A 20,852-nucleotide genomic window follows, 5' to 3' on the forward strand; every position below is an offset into this window, starting at 1 on the left:
TGCCAAATTTTGCTGCTTTATTATATGCTCAGACCATTTCTCAAACTCTACATCTTATGCAATATGATACAGTATATAAGTGAATGACTCACGGCAGAAGTCTGGCTCCCTCCACTGATGGACAGGTGCACCTGCACTGAGGCAAGCATCAGTGTAAGCCTGAAGTTGGTCACAAAGGACCTGCTGCAGACCCTGATAACGGCACATATCAAACACACAGCTCTGGAAGAAAGGCGACGGGTCCACCACATTTATGCAGTCCCTGTGAGGAGCAAATGTGAGAGAAAGTGTGCAATGATTAAGCACTTAAAGTTTTTCAAAAGTCTTTCTTGTGTTAGAAACCATATGAATAATAGAACACGCATATTTGTTATAAACCCCGGCTGATTAATTTCAAATGGAAGGATTCAAGATTGTTTATTAGCAGAAAATGGCATAGTTTGGTAAGTCCTAACCTAAATGCTCCATTTGTGTCAGTTATTCTTCCACAGTTCTCTGGGTTTGACACGACACCCTCCAGCACAGGATCGCAGGGTGGTTGAGGCCCGGGGTCTGGCTTGCACCTAAAAACAAGATATCATCATCATCAAGACATGCCTGAGAATTTGAAGTCAATCTCAAAATCTTAAGAACAATTTTAAAAACATTGCCCTGGCTGTTGTGTGGTTAATAAAATTAAGAAAAGTAAAAGTTACTGACGTTGCATCCTCATCCTCATCGGTTTGCCAGCTGTCACCAAACTGACTTGAGCTGCCGGTTTGGGAGCCATCTGGCTTAGTGAAATCATTATTGGGGTTTCCATCGTAGTCCCCACACAGGCCACACATCTGGTCATAGTAGGAACTGATAAAATGAGGACAAAAAAGAAAGAGATTGATGAAAAGATATTAATTTTCCCAGAGATGCTTTTTGATTTTTCTTTTTGAATTTACTCATAACCTATAAGCCTTAACAATCATTGTGGGTCTTAGTGTTTTCTGCGAAATACTGTCAGTACTGTGTATATTCCAGTGAGATTTTTTCACATTTTCTTTACCTAGGAACTGAGATCTTGGCGTAATGGTTGCCGTCCCACTGCACCTCCAGGCCAAACGGAGTTGTGAGGATAACATATTGTCCAGCAAGAGACAGCGAAATGAGTGGAGATGGGGAGTGAGGAAGAGACACCCTGAGTCCATTCACCTGAGTGTGTGGAAAAGAGAGAAAACCAAAGGTGGATTGAAGGCTAATGCTAGTTTTGACAAAAAGGACTTTTAAAGGCAAAATTATTCTTGGACAACAGAAAAATGGACGTAGGGATAATGTTACTATGAACAGATTAGGAACCATTTAGAAAAAATTTAAGATAAGAGGAATGTCTCAGAAGTTTTGTGTGCGTTAACGTAATCCAAGAGATTATAATCTAAAAGAGATTAAAATGTACTGTGGCCATTTAATCTCAAATCTAGATCTCGAGATTACAGAATAACTACATTGATGGTTTAATGAAGGCAGCTGCTGTGGATACTGACCAGAGTTCTCTTGTTCTTCATCAGTGTCACAGTGATGCCATCAACAGTCACGTACAGTTTCCTCAGGTAAGAAACGCCAGAAACTCCTCTCTCTTCATTCTTACCCTCTACGGAGAACCAGGGGCCTGCAGACCCAGGAGGGAAGAAAGTGAAGTTATTTTTTAAAGCTGTACATGTATGTTCTTATTTGAACTAACTTTTTAAGTTAATTTTGGGGACATTTAATGTACATTTAATGAATAGTAAGAATACATCTGTTTGTTACTCCAAACACCTGCTGATGACCACTACTCTAGTGAGTACTCTAGTAACTGCTGATTGTGGATAGTTGGCTTTACATTGCTTACCAGTGTTGTTTTTGCAGGTGCGGGCCAGAGTGTAGGTGCAAGTGCCCATGTAGCTGTAGTATTTGCCATCAAAAGTGTTATAATGAGGATCACCAGAGATAATACAATCTTGAGATTCTGGGGGATTGAGGAAAGAGATTGATCAGCTATTTTTGAAGCTCTAAAGAATGTGTAAAGTTCAATAGTTTACTGATGCACACTGTTTGCAAATAGTGAATTGTAAACATGCATAGTCAAGCTACAGTCTCCATCTCTCTAGCCAAGTATACATGATGAAATGTTTCATCGAAAATTAGAAGGGTTAATTACACATCACATCTGTCATATTAGAGCCATTGCACGAATCCGAGCCCAATTGTTGTCTTGTTAATGTATATACATGCTGGATAAAGCCGAGCTTGTTCAACATTGCAAAAACTGGACTTGTATGATTTTAAGTTATACATTTATTTCAAAAACACATTATTGCTTTAGCCCGACTGAAACTGGATGGATTGATGTTCGAAAATTGAATTGAAACAGGCTTACTGAATTAACCAGAGTACTCACCTTGTGGGTAACACCCAATTACACCACCCTGTACTCCACATTGTTCCATTGGTGGGCAGTCGGCAGCTTTACAGGTTACAAATGGGGGGTCGCACTTACACTGTTGCTCACAGTCCTTAGTGTAGAACTCTTCGCCTGGCTAAATCCATGGAGAGAGGAAAAGTCATGAAAAATATAGTTGATTGACTATAAGAAACCATTTCTGTCCTAAATGACACCAAATTCAATTTCCTAACCTGATAATAATTTCCATTATAGCTACAACCACATGTTTCTTCTTTCACACACTGGCCAGCACTGAGGATATATCCCGGGTCACAAACACATCCTTCAGAACAAGGCCCGCTGCACTGACTTGGTGGAAATGGAGTGCAGGAAGGCTGGCAAACTGGTGCGCACGATTCAAAGTGACTGTTGGGTGGGCATTTCAGAGCTGGAGAGGAAGAACGTGTGTTAGTGCTAATCATAATTTTGTGACTTCACTCTATTTGACAGTACGAGAAATAGGACAAGCCATTCATGTCTGTATTTTTTGTCAGAGTTTGTGGTTAAAGAATATGTATTTTTCAGACATACGACAGAAGGTGCTGTTTCTCCAGGGTCCAATTGTGACTCCACGGTCCTGACATTCATTGACGTATGACTCTATTGCTTCACACAAAGCAGAATGAGCACCATCCAGCTCACAAACGTCAAACAGACAGTCTTGGAAGAAACCCTACACACAAGGTTAAGATCTGTAAGTGTGTTATATGGCTAAAATTATGCATTAAAGCTTTTCAAATTAACTTATTCGATTTCACTCACATTGGGGTTGACTTTTGGATGGCAAGCGGCAAATGGGCCATTGCTGTCCAATATGATACCACAGTAAGCAGGCCTTTCATACAACTCCTGCTCAGCATCTGTACATCCTGGGGATGGGCCAACCTCTGGCTTGTTACACCTGAAGGAAGAATCAGAGGTGAGTCATCTATGATGTGAATTAATAGAGACACGTCTTTTAGTTGTAACAGCATGTGCCTCGTATAGTGCCTTACTCAGGGTCTGTGTTCCAGCTGTGGCCGAAGTCATTGGGGCTTTGGACTAGTTCACCAGTTGGGGTCTGGAAGTCATCCTGAGGGTCTCCGTTGTAATCCCCACACAGTCCACAAAGTTTGTCCTCATAGCTGTAAAATGATCACAAGCATGTAGAAACATTCAAAAGTTAATCAAGTTATAAATGTTGTTTCTACGAAGATGTTTATAAGAACCATACTCACTCCTTGATCATTTTTATGTCCATATAGTGGTTTCCATCATAACGTACGGTTACTCCAAAGCTCAAGGCCACTGTGTAGTGCTTGCCAGACATAAAAATGTCAACACCACTGACAGGACTCAGAGGAATGTTTACATTAGTTCCATTGACCTGAGAAAAGTCAGAAAATATAATTGACATTTTGAATGTGCCACTAAATTACATGTATATGTGCACAAATAATACTGTATACATGATAGTGTATAAATCATTAATATTGAAAATAATGTTCTTTTCTCTTACTTGAACGGTTCCTCCTTTCAGAATGGACACTACGACTCCCAGCGCATGGACATGAACTGCTTTTACATAGCTGATATGAGGATTGTTGTAGCGATTCTCATTGTCTGTGTACACAGCGAAGTAAGGCACGTCTGTGCTGTTACAAGCCTCGGACATCAGGTAAGAACAGTTTCCCATGAAGTCATAGCGCCGGTTATCAAAGGTGTTATAATGGGGGTCACCAGAGGCAATACAGGTGGAGGTTTCTGTGAATGAAAAATCCCTTGGTGTCAAATATAAAAATTCAAACAAAAATACTTAAAGTTGAAGATTGTATAAAATAGCTTCGTGTTTGGAAGTTAGCATGATGTTTGTGGGTATTCATAGATAACCTGTAAATTGATAGCTTGTCAGTAAAAATAATTGTAGGTTAAGGGAAGATTGTTGTGGTTTTCTGAAATACCTTTAGGGTAGCAGCCGTGCACTCCACCAACCTCCCGACATTCTTCTGTCACAGGGTCACAGGTGTTGTCCACACAGTCGAAGGTGTAGTTGCCAGCACAGCGACACAACTTGGAACAGCCATCTCCAAATATGATCTCACCAGGCTGAGTGTAAATACAGACCAAAATTTTTAGAGCAAAAGCTTTGGTCCCAAAGCTGGATAAAAATGCAGCCTCACGATGACAAGTCTTGTACCTCAAAGTAATTGTTTTCTTCATCCAGACATCCACACTGCTCAATACGAACACAGCGCCGACCACGGAAAACAAATCCTGGTTTACAGAAGCAGCCGCTGATGCAAGAACCAGAGCAGTTAGTAGAGGGCTCTGCGCAGGTAGGAATACAGGCTGGGCCGCAATCAATGTACTCGGAGTCTGGAGGGCAGTTCACTGTTTGAAGACAAGAAGGGTTTGTTTATTTATGCAAATGCTATAATGTTTTGGTAAATGTTTCTATTCAAAATAGAACAAGTTTAGCTTACCTGGTGGTGTTGGTGCTGGAGTAGTTGGTCTAGGTGTAGTGGGTTGGGGTGTAGATGGATTCACTGTTTGAAGACAAGGAGAGTTTACAGTACCTATACATATTTTTTTGTAACTTCTTGATAGTGTAGGAGCAAGTATCCTAGTGATGTACTTTATCCAAGGAAGTTAATGAGGGTCACCAGAGACAGAACAATTCTTATATTTAAAGAGAGGATTAGTTGTAGATTTGTCAGGATTGCAAACTGGTTTGTGTTCCTCTGCATGTGTGTATATTCATGATATGTCATGATAAGATTTGTAAACAAATGTATAAGTACAAGTGCTAAAATTTTATCACGCATAAACCAGTACTATAATTGTTACCATTTGGTTTGCAGACATAGTCTCCATCTTGAAGTTGGCAGCTCTCAGTAGGAAGACAGCTGGTGTTGTAACAGTGAATATTTCCTCCACCCTCACATGTACACTTCAGCGTACAGCCGTCCAGATACCAGCTCTCATTTACCTAAATATCAATAGACATTTTTGCTGTCAGTTTAACAATTATACATCAGTGGGTCCCATTTTCATAATCTTGTCTATGGCCCCAGAACTCCATGGGTCAGCCTTATTAGTGTTAAACTCACTGGATGGTAGGAGCCTGAGGAGTCCACACAGCCGCAGTCTTTAAGAGGAACACATTTGTTGTCACTGAGGATAAAGCCAGGGTCACATTCACAGCCTTCAACACACTTCTCACTGCAGCCCGGTGGTCCATTGATACCCAGACATGTCTCCGGACACGAGCTCACACATATGGAGTAATGGCTGTTTGGAGGACATTCCAGAGCTGAAGAAAAACGAAGTAAAACACCATTAAATGATGGTGATGGTTTATGTGGGGATGCAGTTTGGGCTATATAGTTTCCCATGTCCCTGTCTCTCTGTGACGTAATTTGTGTCTTCACGACCCTGACCATTAAAGTCATAAAAGCCCCATAAATAATACAAAATAATAAGGCTAAAGCTAACATAAGTGTAGCTTTGCTATTCTAACCTCTTTATTCACTTCAATAATTTATATTGTGCATTAGAGGGAGCTGAAAACAGGCTTGTCACTGGGAATGTGAAATATGATTCTTGCATGGATGTAAGACGCCATAGTTTGCTGCTTTTTTATATGCTCAAACCATTTCTCAAACCCTACAATATATGAGAGAATGACTCACGGCAGAAGTCTGGCTCCCTCCACTGATGGACAGGTGCACCTGCACTGAGGCAAGCATCAGTGTAAGCCTGAAGTTGGTCACAAAGGGCCTGCTGCAGTCCCTCATAACGGCACATATCAAACACACAGCTCTGGAAGAAAGGCGACGGGTCCACCACATTTATGCAGTCCCTGTGAGGAGCAAATGTGAGAAAAAGTGTGCAGTGATTGAGCAAAATATAAGTCCTTTGTTGTCTCAGGTTAGAATCAGTAATAATAGAGAATGCATATTTGTTATGTTTCATTTCAAATGGAAGGATTCAAGATTGTTTATTAGCAGAAAATGGCATAGTTTGGTAAGTCCTAACCTAAATGCTCCATTTGTGTCAGTTATTCTTCCACAGTTCTCTGGGTTTGACACGACACCCTCCAGCACAGGATCGCAGGGTGGTTGAGGCCCGGGGTCCGGCTTGCACCTAAAAACAAGACATAGTTTTGCACCGATCAACACAGGCATCATCGAGCATAGGAAGTTGTCCTAAACCTAAAATTGCCTGATGAAGGAGAAGAGTGAAAGTTACTGACGTTGCATCCTCATCCTCATCGGTTTGCCAGCTGTCACCAAACTGACTTGAGCTGTCCGTTTGGGAGCCATCTGGCTTAGTGAAATCATTATTGGGGTTTCCATCGTAGTCCCCACACAGGCCACACATCTGGTCATAGTAGGAACTGATAAAATAAGTGAGAGAGGAACAAAAAGAAGAGATTAATGTAAAGATATTTATTTTCCCAGAGAAGCTTTTCATTTCCCTTTTGCAGGATTTACTCAAGACCTACAACCCTCGAAAATGATTGTGGGTCTTTGTGTTTATTGTCAAATGCTTCAGGTCAGAATGATGCATATATTTTAATCGGTCTGTATTCAGAGCTTCAGTACCTAGGAACTGAGATCTTGGCGTAATGGTTGCCGTCCCACTGCACCTCCAGGCCGAACGGAGTTGTGAGGATAACATATTGTCCAGCAAGAGACAGCGAAATGAGTGGAGATGGGGAGTGAGGAAGAGACACCCTGAGTCCATTCACCTGAGTGTGTGGAAAAGATATTGGATTGAAGAGTAAAGTCAAATTTGACAAGAAGAACTAGCATTGTATTTCTTTTACTGTATTGTCAAGATTAGTATTGGAAAACTGAAAAATGGACAGAGGGATAATTTGACTACGAACAGATTAGGAACAACTGAAAGAAGATATTTGATAAAACCTATTATGCTCATTTACTTAATCTCAAGGATTAAATCCCAGAGAGACTAAAATATATTGTAGCCATTTACTTAAAACCTCAGTTCTTGATCTCAAGATTACAGAATGGCTTCAGTGGTGGTTTAGTGAAGGCAGCTGCTGTGGATACTGACCAGAGTTCTCTTGTTCTTCATCAGTGTCACAGTGATGCCATCTACAGTCACGTACAGTTTCCTCAGGTAAGAAACGCCAGAAACTCCTCTCTCTTCATTCTTACCCTCTACGGAGAACCAGGGGCCTGCAGGAGAGAGAAAGGTATCTTCATTATAAAGCTGTATAATCCCATAGGAAAATGAATTGCTCAGTGCTTGCTTTTCCTAAACTCAGGAGACTTAGATGAGATTCTCATATATCTCTCATTTTAGTATCAACAGCATTTCAGATGTTTCTCCTTAAATTCTTGAGGAGAAATTAAAGTAGAAACAAATGAGACATGAGAAAGTTCTGAAAGAAAGGAATCCAAAATGACAATGGGAGCGAAACATGGGAGATCTCTTTATTGTCTTGCTGTAATCTCTTGCAAGACTCCATTATAAAAATGTTTTACTGCTCAGAGGTTGCTTTTTTTTTATTGCAATGGGGATTTTCACTTTTAATGGTCAGGACAGTAGGAGTAGAGACAGAAAACAACTGGACAGGTGAGAACTGAACAGGAGCAGGAAATGACTTTTAGCTGGGATTTGAACCCATGCTGTCTGAGGTGCAGTTGTGCCTTCACATCGATGCGCTGCCCACAAGGCTATGGCTCTGACAAAGGTTACTTTACGCTCAGGATACTAAGGGATGATTCTCTTATATGTCTCATTGAGATATCAGCTTTGTCTTAAGATATCTTCAGTTTTATTTTAGGAGAAAAGTTACACTTTTACTAATATTGTAAATACTAAAACTATCATTTAAATAGCATTAAACATTTCAGAATATCAAGGGCTACTAGTTTAAATCTCTCTCACAATGGTCTCCTTTAAAGCTTTAGAAGAGATCTCAACAACATCAACAACAACTGTGCTCAGATTGGTCTCCTTAGCTAGAGACTCTGGATCTCTCACATTTGTCTCCTCTAAATTTCAGAAGCGATCTCAATAACTTTACAAAGTGTGCACCAAGTCAAATGCCTCAGTATGAGCTCAAACATTTCTACCATGTAATATGTATTAATAATCAAATTAGTCAATTAATAATCAAGACTGAGTCATAAGCCATTTATGTGCCTTTGAGCAAAGAAAGCTCTAGGGTTACATTTTCTGTAAATCAGTTTTGATTAAGGCATCTATGTGCTATTATATCCATATTGCTATTTCCAACAACAAATTATGTGCCTAAGTACATAAACATTGTCCTATAAAAAGCAACATGATCCGTATTTCTGCATAATTTGTCTCACAATATAGCCTCTCTGATATATAGCTAACTCTGAATTTGATTCTCCCCCCCCCTTTATTTAGTACCTTCCAAGTACTTGATTTGGTGCACACTTTGTAAAGTTGTTGAGATCTCTTTTAAAGCTTTACAGGAGACAAATATGAGACCCCCAGATTATTTACCTAAAGAGAAAAATCTAAGCAGAGTGTGTGATGTTGTTGAGATCTCTAATCTATACTTTTGAGGTGACAAATGTGAGACCACCAGAGTCTTTAGCTAAGGAGAAATATTTGAGACCGGTTTGAGAAGCAGGAGACTTGAGCAAGAATCTCCAAAAGTAACCAAATTTCTGTCTAGGAGAAATATTATGAGATGTTCAGAGATCTCACTTTTGATTTTTCTTTCCTATGGGATCCTTTAAACTCTTAAAACTTTCAACGTTAATTTCAGGGATATTTTCTGAACTGTAGTTGTGGATCTTTGTACCCTGTCTTGGCCATTGCTTACCAGTGTTGTTTTTGCAGGTGCGGGCCAGAGTGTAGGTGCAAGTGCCCATGTAGCTGTAGTATTTGCCATCAAAGGTGTTATAATGAGGATCACCAGAGATAATACAGTCTTGAGATTCTGGGGGATTGAGAAAAGTGGGGATTGAGAAAAGTGATCTTTCTTTCAATTCATCAACAATTTGTTAAATGCTTAAGAATGTGTACCTTAAAAAATGTTACAAATATTGTATATTTAGTATTGTATATAGTAATGCAATAATGCAACCTCTTCGGGCCCCAAAATACTATTATATAAAACAAATATGTTTATATGCACAGTCAAGCAACAGTCTGTATCTCTTTATTCAATGATACATTACACATTGCATAATTTAATATTTTAATTAAATACACATTGCGTGTCACATGTTTCAGAGCATACACAGCACTGTGGCCAGTTGTAATCAGAATTCTATGCAAGATGAAGCCAAGCAACAATCACATGTATGATATAAAAAATGATTCCAGACTAAATTGTTTACAATTTAAAAAGCCATTACTTTATTCTGACTGAAATCAAACTTTTGAAATGATGGAAACACACTTACTGAATTAACCAGAGTACTCACCTTGTGGGTAACACCCAATTACACCACCCTGTACTCCACATTGTTCCATTGGTGGGCAGTCGGCAGCTTTACAGGTTACAAATGGGGGGTCGCACTTACACTGTTGCTCACAGTCCTTAGTGTAGAACTCTTCGCCTGGCTAAATCCATGGAGAGAGGAAAAGTCATGAAAAATATAGTTGATTGACTATAAGAAGCCATTTCTGTCCTAAATGACACCAAATTCAATTTCCTCACCTGATAATAATTTCCATTATAGCTACAACCACATGTTTCTTCTTTCACACACTGGCCAGCACTGAGGATATATCCCGGGTCACAAACACATCCTTCAGAACAAGGCCCGCTGCACTGACTTGGTGGAAATGGAGTGCAGGAAGGCTGGCAAACTGGTGCGCACGATTCAAAGTGACTGTTGGGTGGGCATTTCAGAGCTGGAGAGGAAGAACGTGTGTTAGTGCTAATCATAATTTTGTGACTTCACTCTATTTGACAGTACGAGAAATAGGACAAGCCATTCATGTCTGTATTTTTTGTCAGAGTTTGTGGTTAAAGAATATGTATTTTTCAGACATACGACAGAAGGTGCTGTTTCTCCAGGGTCCAATTGTGACTCCACGGTCCTGACATTCATTGACGTATGACTCTATTGCTTCACACAAAGCAGAATGAGCACCATCCAGCTCACAAACGTCAAACAGACAGTCTTGGAAGAAACCCTACACACAAGGTTAAGATCTGTAAGTGTGTTATATGGCTAAAATTATGCACTAAAGCTTTTCAAATTAACTTATTCGATTTCACTCACATTGGGGTTGACTTTTGGATGGCAAGCGCAAATGGGCCATTGCTGTCCAATATGATACCACAGTAAGCAGGCCTTTCATACAACTCCTGCTCAGCATCTGTACATCCTGGGGATGGGCCAACCTCTGGCTTGTTACACCTGAAGGAAGAATCAGAGGTGAGTCATCTATGATGTGAATTAATAGAGACACGTCTTTTAGTTGTAACAGCATGTGCCTCGTATAGTGCCTTACTCAGGGTCTGTGTTCCAGCTGTGGCCGAAGTCATTGGGGCTTTGGACTAGTTCACCAGTTGGGGTCTGGAAGTCATCCTGAGGGTCTCCGTTGTAATCCCCACACAGTCCACAAAGTTTGTCCTCATAGCTGTAAAATGATCACAAGCATGTAGAAACATTCAAAAGTTAATCAAGTTATAAATGTTGTTTCTACGAAGATGTTTATAAGAACCATACTCACTCCTTGATCATTTTTATGTCCATATAGTGGTTTCCATCATAACGTACGGTTACTCCAAAGCTCAAGGCCACTGTGTAGTGCTTGCCAGACATAAAAATGTCAACACCACTGACAGGACTCAGAGGAATGTTTACATTAGTTCCATTGACCTGAGAAAAGTCAGAAAATATAATTGACATTTTGAATGTGCCACTAAATTACATGTATGCAGTATATGTGCACAAATAATACTGTATACATAATAGTATATAAATCATTAATATTGCAAGTAATGTTCTTTTCTCTTACTTGAACAGTTCCTCCTTTCAGAATGGACACTACGACTCCCAGCGCATGGACATGAACTGCTTTTACATAGCTGATATGAGGATTGTTGTAGCGATTCTCATTGTCTGTGTACACAGCGAAGTAAGGCACGTCTGTGCTGTTACAAGCCTCGGACATCAGGTAAGAACAGTTTCCCATGAAGTCATAGCGCCGGTTATCAAAGGTGTTATAATGGGGGTCACCAGAGGCAATACAGGTGGAGGTTTCTGTGAATGAAAAATTCCTTGGTGTCAAATATAAAAATTCAAACAAAAATACTTAAAGTTGAAGATTGTATAAAATAGCTTCGTGTTTGGAAGTTAGCATGATGTTTGTGGGTATTCATAGATAACCTGTAAATTGATAGCTTGTCAGTAAAAATAATTGTAGGTTAAGGGAAGATTGTTGTGGTTTTCTGAAATACCTTTAGGGTAGCAGCCGTGCACTCCACCAACCTCCCGACATTCTTCTGTCACAGGGTCACAGGTGTTGTCCACACAGTCGAAGGTGTAGTTGCCAGCACAGCGACACAACTTGGAACAGCCATCTCCAAATATGATCTCACCAGGCTGAGTGTAAATACAAACCAAGATTTTTAGAGCAAAAGCTTTGGTCCCAAAGCTGGATAAAAATGCAGCCTCACGATGACAAGTCTTGTACCTCAAAGTAATTGTTTTCTTCATCCAGACATCCACACTGCTCAATACGAACACAGCGCCGACCACGGAAAACAAATCCTGGTTTACAGAAGCAGCCGCTGATGCAAGAACCAGAGCAGTTAGTAGAGGGCTCTGCGCAGGTAGGAATACAGGCTGGGCCGCAATCAATGTACTCGGAGTCTGGAGGGCAGTTCACTGTTTGAAGACAAGAAAGGTTTGTTTATTTATGCAAAGGTTATAATGTTTTTTATAAATGTTTCAAAATAGAACAAGTTTAGCTTACCTGGTGGTGTTGGTCCTGGGGTAGTTGGCTTATGTGTTGTTGGTTTAGGAGTTGATGGACCTGGAGTCGTTGGTTTAGGTGAAGTAGGTTGGGGTGTAGATGGATTAGGAGATGATGGACCTGGTGTCGTTGGTTTAGGTGAAGTAGGTTGGGGTGTAGATGGATTTGGAGATGATGGACCTGGTGTCGTTGGTTTAGGTGAAGTAGGTTGGGGTGTAGATGGATTAGGAGTTGATGGACCTGGAGTCGTTGGTTTAGGTGAAGTAGGTTGGGGTGTAGATGGATTAGGAGATGATTGACCTGGTGTCGTTGGTTTAGGTGAAGTAGGTTGGGGTGTAGATGGATTAGGAGATGATTGACCTGGTGTCGTTGGTTTAGGTGAAGTAGGTTGGGGTGTAGATGGATTAGGTGATGATGGACCTGCTGTCGTTGGTTTAGGTGTAGTGGGTTGGGGTGGGGATGGCTTAGGTGTTGTTGGAGTTGCTAAAATCAAGCAAGAAATCAATTAATAGACAGGTGCATCATCCATAAAATATGTATTATACGACAACTGTACTTTTAGACTTACATTAGCATTAACGACATTGTCTGCCACCTACCTGTACAAGTGGTAATGCAGACACTATCAATTGCAATATCTGTCTTGTCTGTTTCACCATAAACACCTACAATTACAAACTGAAATAAAAATAAAAAAAGTATAAAAACATGAACCTGTGGCAACATTTATGATGAATATAAATTGCTTTGTCACTCAAATGGGCCAGATCATTATGTCAAAAATGTCAAATGCTCATTCACAAATTTTTAGCTGAGAGAATAAAACTGACCTCCACTGAATCAGCTGAACCAATGAAGCGAACGCTTGCAGGCTTCCAGCCCTGTCCTTGATTTCCTTTGAGGCTGAAAATAGGGGCTCCAAGTGCTACACCTAAAAAAAAATCATAAAACAAATCTGAGTCAAAATCTCTGTAATTAATCTGCATAATAACATTTTTGAAAATCATAGATCATCTAGGTTCCGTTGCGCGTGTATGTGAATATGATTGTCACATCATAATTGTAATTTCATAATTGTCCTTTGAACCTACAGAACACCCTTTCGAACAGCTTGTGACTCTTACCAGTGGTGACTGCATGGACATTTAGCTCCATGCTGGTGGCACTGCCATACATGTAGTAATGGAAGTCCAGCTGTAGGCAACCAGAGGCTGAGGTAGAGGGGCTCCAGAGCTGAGCGGATTCTCCTTCAATGCTAAAGCTGGAGTCCATTAACAGGTATGACCCCACTACATTGGAAAGAAACAGTTTGAGAAAACAGAGAATGCTAAGAGGACTGAAAGCAGTCCTTAAAATCATTGATATGACAGGGTGGAATATTGGACTCACATCCTGGTTTGGAGAAGTCATCATCAGGGCCAGTGCCTGGTGTATCTGTCTGTCCATTCCAAAGCTCCCAACCAAATATTTGATCATTAGTTATCACATTCGTCCAGCTGCATTCAACATTATCATCAAAATCACACCCAGCTATACAGCCTGTATAAAAACAAACACAATGTTGTTTATGAAATCATCATTTTAATATTAAATGTTTATCTTAGTAACATGCAATAAGAGTAAAATAACGTACCAGCACAGGGTCCCTCAGTGAAGACAATGTTATCCAGGGCAGTGTCACATGATGCGGAGTGCCCACGCATTGCTTGAAACACAATCTAGAAGAGAAAAATTACATTAAAACTTACTGAAAGGGGATTTTCTTTCACACTGTATAAGAGTCACAAAGTTCATTCTGTCATCATGAGCTTCAGAAATGTTCTTTGTCTTGGTAACATTGACTTTTTTTTTATAACTGATGCTAAAGAAAAGGCCTACATAGATTAGACACACTATAATGCATAGCCTTTTGCCTTCAGTGACCACACTGAAACTTCAAAGTCTCAAGTCCATAATACTCAGCCAGTTTTTAAGGCAATTTAGTGAGGTATAACAAGACTGTACTCAAATGTATTTAATTTAAAAATGCATGCTAGGACTATAGAAGAACAAATGACATACATCTGTAGCATTATAAAAACACTTGCATTAGTACTAATCACAATCTTTTACAGTTTTTAAGCAGACCCATTTACCTGAGCAGTCTCTCCAGCTGGTATTGGCACACTGACAGAGGCTCCAAGCCATGACGGGCTCTGTATCCCAGTTTTTTGCCACATTTGTTCCTCAGAGCCAGGACGTTTGGCAAACACAGTCAGGGTGTTACTGCTGTCAGAGCCATACATGTAGTAGTAGAACTGTACGCAGATCTCAGAAGGTCCACTACTAATAACTGGGCTGAGAAGGCGTACGCTCTGTCCATTTATAGAGTTGTCACCCTCGTGATATATGTAAAAGCCAGCTATGGGGGGAAGGTTTAAATTTAATGAGAACAAGAAACAGTAAAAAACCATAAGTTTTTAATCATTTTATAGTTTGCTAGACAAAACATTTTATAGTGCACGTCCCTTCAATCTAATTTTGTAAACATTTCTGGTTGCGGTAATTTCAGTAATATTCAGTTTCGAACATTATTTCCAAGTGATTATGCATCTTCAGTTCAGTGACTGATCACTGGATTGTTATTTGTTGGTTTGGCGTTCATACTCACTTCCATCCGGATAGTCTCCATTAGGTCCAGTGCCTGGGGTTGGGGTGGGTCCACTGTGACGCGTCCAGTCACCGTTATCTGTGGTGTCTTGTTGGAAGTTGCAGAATGGTACTTCATTTTGGTTGAAATCACAGGAAGCCAACACTGCTTAAAAACAAGACGTTTCAGTTTTCAGTGGTAGAAATGGTCTAGAATTGACTTTACTAGGAATTCCAGTTGACTTTAGATTACTTATTTAAGGATATGCTCAAACCAGTCGTAAAATGAGGAATGAGTAATGCGAACATTTTTATGTGCATCATTTCTCAGTGGTACAATGCAATAAATGCTCTTTATGTTCATAATGTGTTGGTAATGGACATGGACCTTAGATATGATTTATGGGGCCTACCGTACTCCACCCATTTACAACCAGTTCTCATGTCATTTTGTAATCATATGTGTCCTTGCTTGATTGCAAGCGTGAACACTTTGTGCAAAGTCAAACATGTTTTTTGTGACAGAACAAAGTCTCTCCCCAGTGTCCATTAGTGTAAGACAGGCAAGATAATAGTCTTTGCACAGATTTGTAGGATACATAGTAGTTCTTATTTGTATTGTGGTAATTTATTTATATTAAAATATTACTTAATATTTGAAAAAGAAAAGAGTAAAATAAATGATTGAAATATAGAAATTTTGCAATAGCACTAATTCTCTGGTTAATCATTGTCCTCATTACATTTTACATGATAATTTACTTACCTGCATCTCTCTCTGTCACATCATATCTGTAAAAACAGAAAACAAGAAGGCAGGCTGAGTTTATGAAAAATATGAAAGAGCTGGCTATATTTTACCATGCTTTTTAATTATTAGATTAGCTGCATAATCACGTTAATTTCATATCTACAAAGGCATAAAATAGTGTAATTCAGTTACATAACAGTAGTCATCATCATACTGTTTATCATTTGTTCCCATCATTATGATCAGATGTTAAATTCTTAATCACGTTTGTATAAAACTGTTAGGAGGTGTCAATTAATGCCTTGGCAATACATTAAAGTTGTGTATAAAATTAAGAAATAGCAAGACTCTGATATGTTAACATGCTTTTACACGTACAGTTTTTAATTTTGCCTGTTTTCATACAACTAATTATTAGAAACGTGTGGCTCTATTTAAATGCCTGATGCAAATAATAAGCACGTATTCACTGAATCATGTACTTTGCATAAATATTATTTATAATGTATGTTTATATATGTATAATATATTTACAATATGTATTTGCGTATTATACATATATGTATACAATGTAGGCTACATCATTTTGGTAATATATATAATCAAATCTTTTACTGAATCTGGTACTTAATAAAAGCAAAATTAGATTTTCATTCACATCACTACTGAAACATACCAAATTACTAAATAATTAAGATAATCTCACCTATTTGCGTTGTTGTCTATGGTAAAACAACCTGTTATCCATGTTAATACTAGTATTAACTCCAGATGTCCCATGTCTGGATTAATTGATGGTGTTAGGTTCAGTAAGACAGAAGTGAGAAAGCTGCTTCAGTTTATAAAGGGTCCTGTGATGCATGGTCAGTGAGGCAGGGCATAAGAAGGTGTGTATCACTTTTTATCACTTTCATGAATATTATTTTTCATAGCTTATTACAAAACAGGTTTAGTGAATCAGTAACTGTTCGTGATAGGACCTGGGTGTGTTCCCCCATTCTCTTAAGTCTTATGGGTGGAAATATTTATCAGAAGATGCAGTGAAGTTCAGCTCATACAGTTCATAGACCTTTGAAGTGACCTCTTAAATCAGGAATATGGTTTATCATCGTTTTTGACATAAGCTTAAAATCCAAATCTAAAATATTGAAAATATAGGACAAAAAAAGTTGAAAAATATATTTTTATAGAATTAGCAGTCCATAGTTCAATGAATTCTTATGTTTCAAAAGAGGCCAGAGTCAGAAGTCATCCTGGGAAATCAATATTGATTTTTTTTTTTTTTTTTTTGTATTTGTTGGTATCTTAATTATGTTTTAGGTATTTTAATTACTCAATTCGTTGAGTATCTTGTAAAAATAATATAAAATAAACGCATACACAAGTTTAGTTTTTCATTACTGTATGACAATAAATTTTGTGTGCCTGAATATTAATTTGCAAAATGACTAAAGTAATATTTAAATCCAAGTTAAAATTTTCAGTTTTCCAGTTACAGAAGCAAGTTAGCAACATACAAAAGCTTAATTTTTCACTCAAATAATGATTCTAGTTATGAAAATGAATCAGTGTTTACAACTATTACTTCTGATGCAAAATTTGTTTTTTCCTTGTGACCAGAACTGGTGGAAATCACTCCTGTGTGATTCCACCCTGTTTTCTGATAAGGCATGTATGTTTATGATGCCTGTAAAAAGAGGCTCACTGTGAGTGATGTTTCAAATCAGGTCCAGCCCAGCAGAGTGAACCACTGAAGCTAGATGAGTAGAGATTAACCCCCTCTTAAATTACTCCAAAGTATTTGGCCCAAGCTAAACTTACAATAAAGAAGATAATTTCAAACCTTTTTTTCTTCACATACTTCAGTGGATCGTTCAAATGTCAGATACATAAGAACTGTATACTTTGATTAGTACGCCATTAACACACATCATGTTATATAATGTTTAACAGATTTGAATGTGCATGCTGATCTGTCAAACATTTTATTATGTTTGTTAATGACTTTACTGTAAAGTGTTACTGAATCATCTGAATACGTGATGTAGCCTCCCAATGGAAATGAGCTGTTTTGTCATTTGAAAACAAACAGAAGATCTTGAACTATTGTTTTTTTCAGCTGTTAAATATAGAAGTGTTTGCTTAAAGACACTTGAATTAATAAGGGGATTTGGCTTAAGGAAGTTTCGCTCAAGTTTCAAAATGTGAAATGTTATTTTGCAACTGAGACCTTTGCATCTGTTTGCTTAGCTGATGCACAATTTTGAACGTAAATACAAGAGAGGCACACACCTGGGAAAAAATGTAACAAATGTATTGTACCTGTATTCATGTATGGACATGACCAGTGAGTATGGTTCAGTGTATATAGAGGTTGGGTAACACTTTACAATAAGGTTACACTTAACTATTTTTACAGCTTTTATTAATATATGGTAATGTTAATTTTTAGCTATACTGTTGTTAATTGTTAATTACTGCAAGGAGTGTTCCTTGTACAAAATTTAAATGTTAAAAATGTAATTTAATATACACTATCATTCAGAGGTTTAAAGGATGCAAAACAAAATTTAAAAAATAAAAACATAATACTCTTTATACAGCAAGGATTCATTAAATGATCAAAAGTTACAGTGCAGATATTTATGTTTCAAACTATTTCTTGAAAATAAATGTTGTTCTTTTAAACTTTCTCTTACTTAGAATCCAGTAAAACATGTATAACGGTTTCTGTTATACATATTAAACATATTAAATATATTAAGAAGCACAACTATTTTCAACACTGGTAATAAGAAATGTTTCTTGAGCACCAAATCAACACATTAGAATGACTTCTGAAGGATCATGTGACACTGAAGACGGTAATGGCTGTACCATCACAGGAATAAATGACATTTTAAAATATATTAAAATAGAAAACAGTTATTTTCAACATTTTTCACAATATTACTGTTTTAACAAAGATATTAATTATAATATTAAGTATTGTTCATTAGCTATTGCACTGTGTATGTTAACTTGTAAGTCTTTTTTCTAACATAGAGAATTTTTTATCTATTCCTGTATGTAGAGAGGAAACTACACTGATAAACTTAAACCTTTGTCCCATGGTATATTATGGTAGATTACAGTCCTCTGAGTCATGACTGTACCAAAACCTCCTCACTGTTGCTATTGATAAATCGCATGATTTCACATTTACACACCATCACTATGTTCACATAGCGAGTCAAATAAATACATAATGTACAGGCTCCTTTAATTAATCACTTACTTAAATCTCTTCCCATGCAGATCCTGCTGTTCTTTGAATGCTGTTCTCTGTTCTCCATGCAAAAATAATGTTTATATTGTCATAGCTAAGGAACTATCTGCAAAACTGCCTCCCACACTTTGTTACTCTTATGTTATCTGTGTATAATCTCAATTATAATCTCACATCAAACAACATTTGATTGTATTTATTTGTATTTAATTTTATACATAAAAAGTAGGAATTAAATAATTGCTTGTCTTTTTTTCCATAAAAATGGTTTCCCCTATATAGACATAATTATAAACATTTAATAATAAACGCCAATATCATATGTACTAGGATGTCTAAAGCATATCCTCCGTTTTCTCAAATTCAAATAAATTTTGGCCCATTCATCTTCACAGCATTTCTTCTGTTCATTAATTCATATATTCACATTTCTCAAGATCCTGTCACAACATCTCAACTGTACTTGGCAACTGTATGAAATGTTGATCTTTTTCTGTTTATTCAGTATCACTGTGGAATGATGGATTTTGCAATTGTTGAAAATAGCCTTATAAACCCAGATTTATAAGAAGCTACGTTTGCTTCGTTGAGTTCATCAAGGGTGTCTGGTTCTCCTGACATAGGGTTAAGACACACCTACATACTTTAGAACAGAAGTCTGCATAAAATTCTGTGTTTATAGTGTATATTATTACTTACTTAATACTGTAAACCTATAGAAGGAAAACCGAGAACACGTCTGTTATATGTTATCTGGGACAAGAAATGAAGAATTTTGAATTAGTCAAGAACAACCTTTTGATTACAATGAAGATAATTCAATCTGATGACCTGCAGAAAATAACATTAAAATAGGATTGAATTGCTTATTAATGTTGATAGTGGACAGATTTGTATTTACTAGAAATACACAGGTAGAGGCACACTCTCAGAAATAAAGGTACAAAAGCTGTCACTGGGGCGGTACCTTTTCAAAAGGTATATGTTTGTACCTAAAGAGTCCATTTTGGTACCTTGGAGGTACATATTAGTACTTAAAGTGTACATATTTGAACCTAATAGGTACAAAAGTGTACCTTTTGAAAAGGTACTGCCCCAGTGACAGCTTTTGTACCTTTATTTCTGAGAGTGCAGGGACGGACTGGGAGTAAAAAACGGCCCTGGATTTTCTCCCAAATAGGCCCACCACAACTACAAACAGTCACTACTACCTCACAATATTACAGCAATCCTATCACATTTATGGCAAATAACATCACAAAACCCATGGTGACCCTACATGCTGACAAAAACAATAGAAACATCACAGAAATTTGAATGATATCCACTACAAATACCATTACAAATGCTACTTCATTTACTCTATTTTCTAACTCAATAGCTCTCAAATGTAACCCTTTGTAGAATCGCTGCTGTCTGTTTATGAATGAATGGAATATTCATGCCAGACAATGCGGAGTGATAAATAGCAGTGGATGCTAGGGTTGTCCTGGGATTTTACTATAGTGCTATAGACCAGAGATGGGCACAATTACATCAAAGAGTATTTAGTTACAAATTACAAATACAAGCTCATCAAGCAAGGAGCGAGGAGACGCAGGAATCAGATTCTCAAAATAGTCTTTTAATAACTCAGGAAGGCAAGGAAACACCAGGATGACATTTAACAGCGGACAAGGGACTACAGAACAGAAATCTCTTTAAATACACAATACAAGATTGTTCTTTGAGTGACTGAGGTTGGGGCCAGTCGTGGATGGCTTGGACCTTCCCCTGGTCCATTTGAATCCCATCTGTGCTGACAATGTAACCGAGGAACT

General features: G+C 38.0%; 1 protein-coding gene across 1 annotated transcript in view; it reads right to left on the reverse strand.

Moving 5' to 3' along the window:
* Positions 1-16,544, reverse strand: part of zanl (zonadhesin, like) — a 28,653-nt gene extending 12,109 nt beyond the window's left edge. Inside the window, 43 exon segments of the mRNA XM_058781669.1 lie at positions 93-262; positions 456-563; positions 700-843; positions 1,037-1,182; positions 1,512-1,636; positions 1,859-1,975; positions 2,408-2,546; positions 2,644-2,840; positions 2,984-3,125; positions 3,215-3,353; positions 3,448-3,576; positions 3,670-3,818; positions 3,951-4,195; positions 4,393-4,537; positions 4,629-4,822; positions 5,279-5,420; positions 5,542-5,744; positions 6,124-6,293; positions 6,470-6,577; positions 6,687-6,830; positions 7,039-7,184; positions 7,514-7,638; positions 9,270-9,386; positions 9,877-10,015; positions 10,113-10,309; positions 10,453-10,594; positions 10,684-10,709; positions 10,712-10,821; positions 10,916-11,044; positions 11,138-11,286; positions 11,426-11,670; positions 11,868-12,012; positions 12,104-12,297; positions 12,386-12,868; positions 12,985-13,063; positions 13,216-13,316; positions 13,510-13,674; positions 13,775-13,924; positions 14,019-14,103; positions 14,521-14,786; positions 15,036-15,179; positions 15,780-15,805; positions 16,471-16,544. Of these exon segments, the coding sequence (XP_058637652.1) occupies positions 93-262; positions 456-563; positions 700-843; positions 1,037-1,182; positions 1,512-1,636; positions 1,859-1,975; positions 2,408-2,546; positions 2,644-2,840; positions 2,984-3,125; positions 3,215-3,353; positions 3,448-3,576; positions 3,670-3,818; positions 3,951-4,195; positions 4,393-4,537; positions 4,629-4,822; positions 5,279-5,420; positions 5,542-5,744; positions 6,124-6,293; positions 6,470-6,577; positions 6,687-6,830; positions 7,039-7,184; positions 7,514-7,638; positions 9,270-9,386; positions 9,877-10,015; positions 10,113-10,309; positions 10,453-10,594; positions 10,684-10,709; positions 10,712-10,821; positions 10,916-11,044; positions 11,138-11,286; positions 11,426-11,670; positions 11,868-12,012; positions 12,104-12,297; positions 12,386-12,868; positions 12,985-13,063; positions 13,216-13,316; positions 13,510-13,674; positions 13,775-13,924; positions 14,019-14,103; positions 14,521-14,786; positions 15,036-15,179; positions 15,780-15,805; positions 16,471-16,544 (6,493 nt within the window).
* Between the last annotated feature and the right edge of the window lie 4,308 nt (positions 16,545-20,852).

This window comes from Onychostoma macrolepis, chromosome 07, assembly GCF_012432095.1.
Source record: "Onychostoma macrolepis isolate SWU-2019 chromosome 07, ASM1243209v1, whole genome shotgun sequence".
NCBI lineage: Eukaryota > Metazoa > Chordata > Actinopteri > Cypriniformes > Cyprinidae > Onychostoma > Onychostoma macrolepis.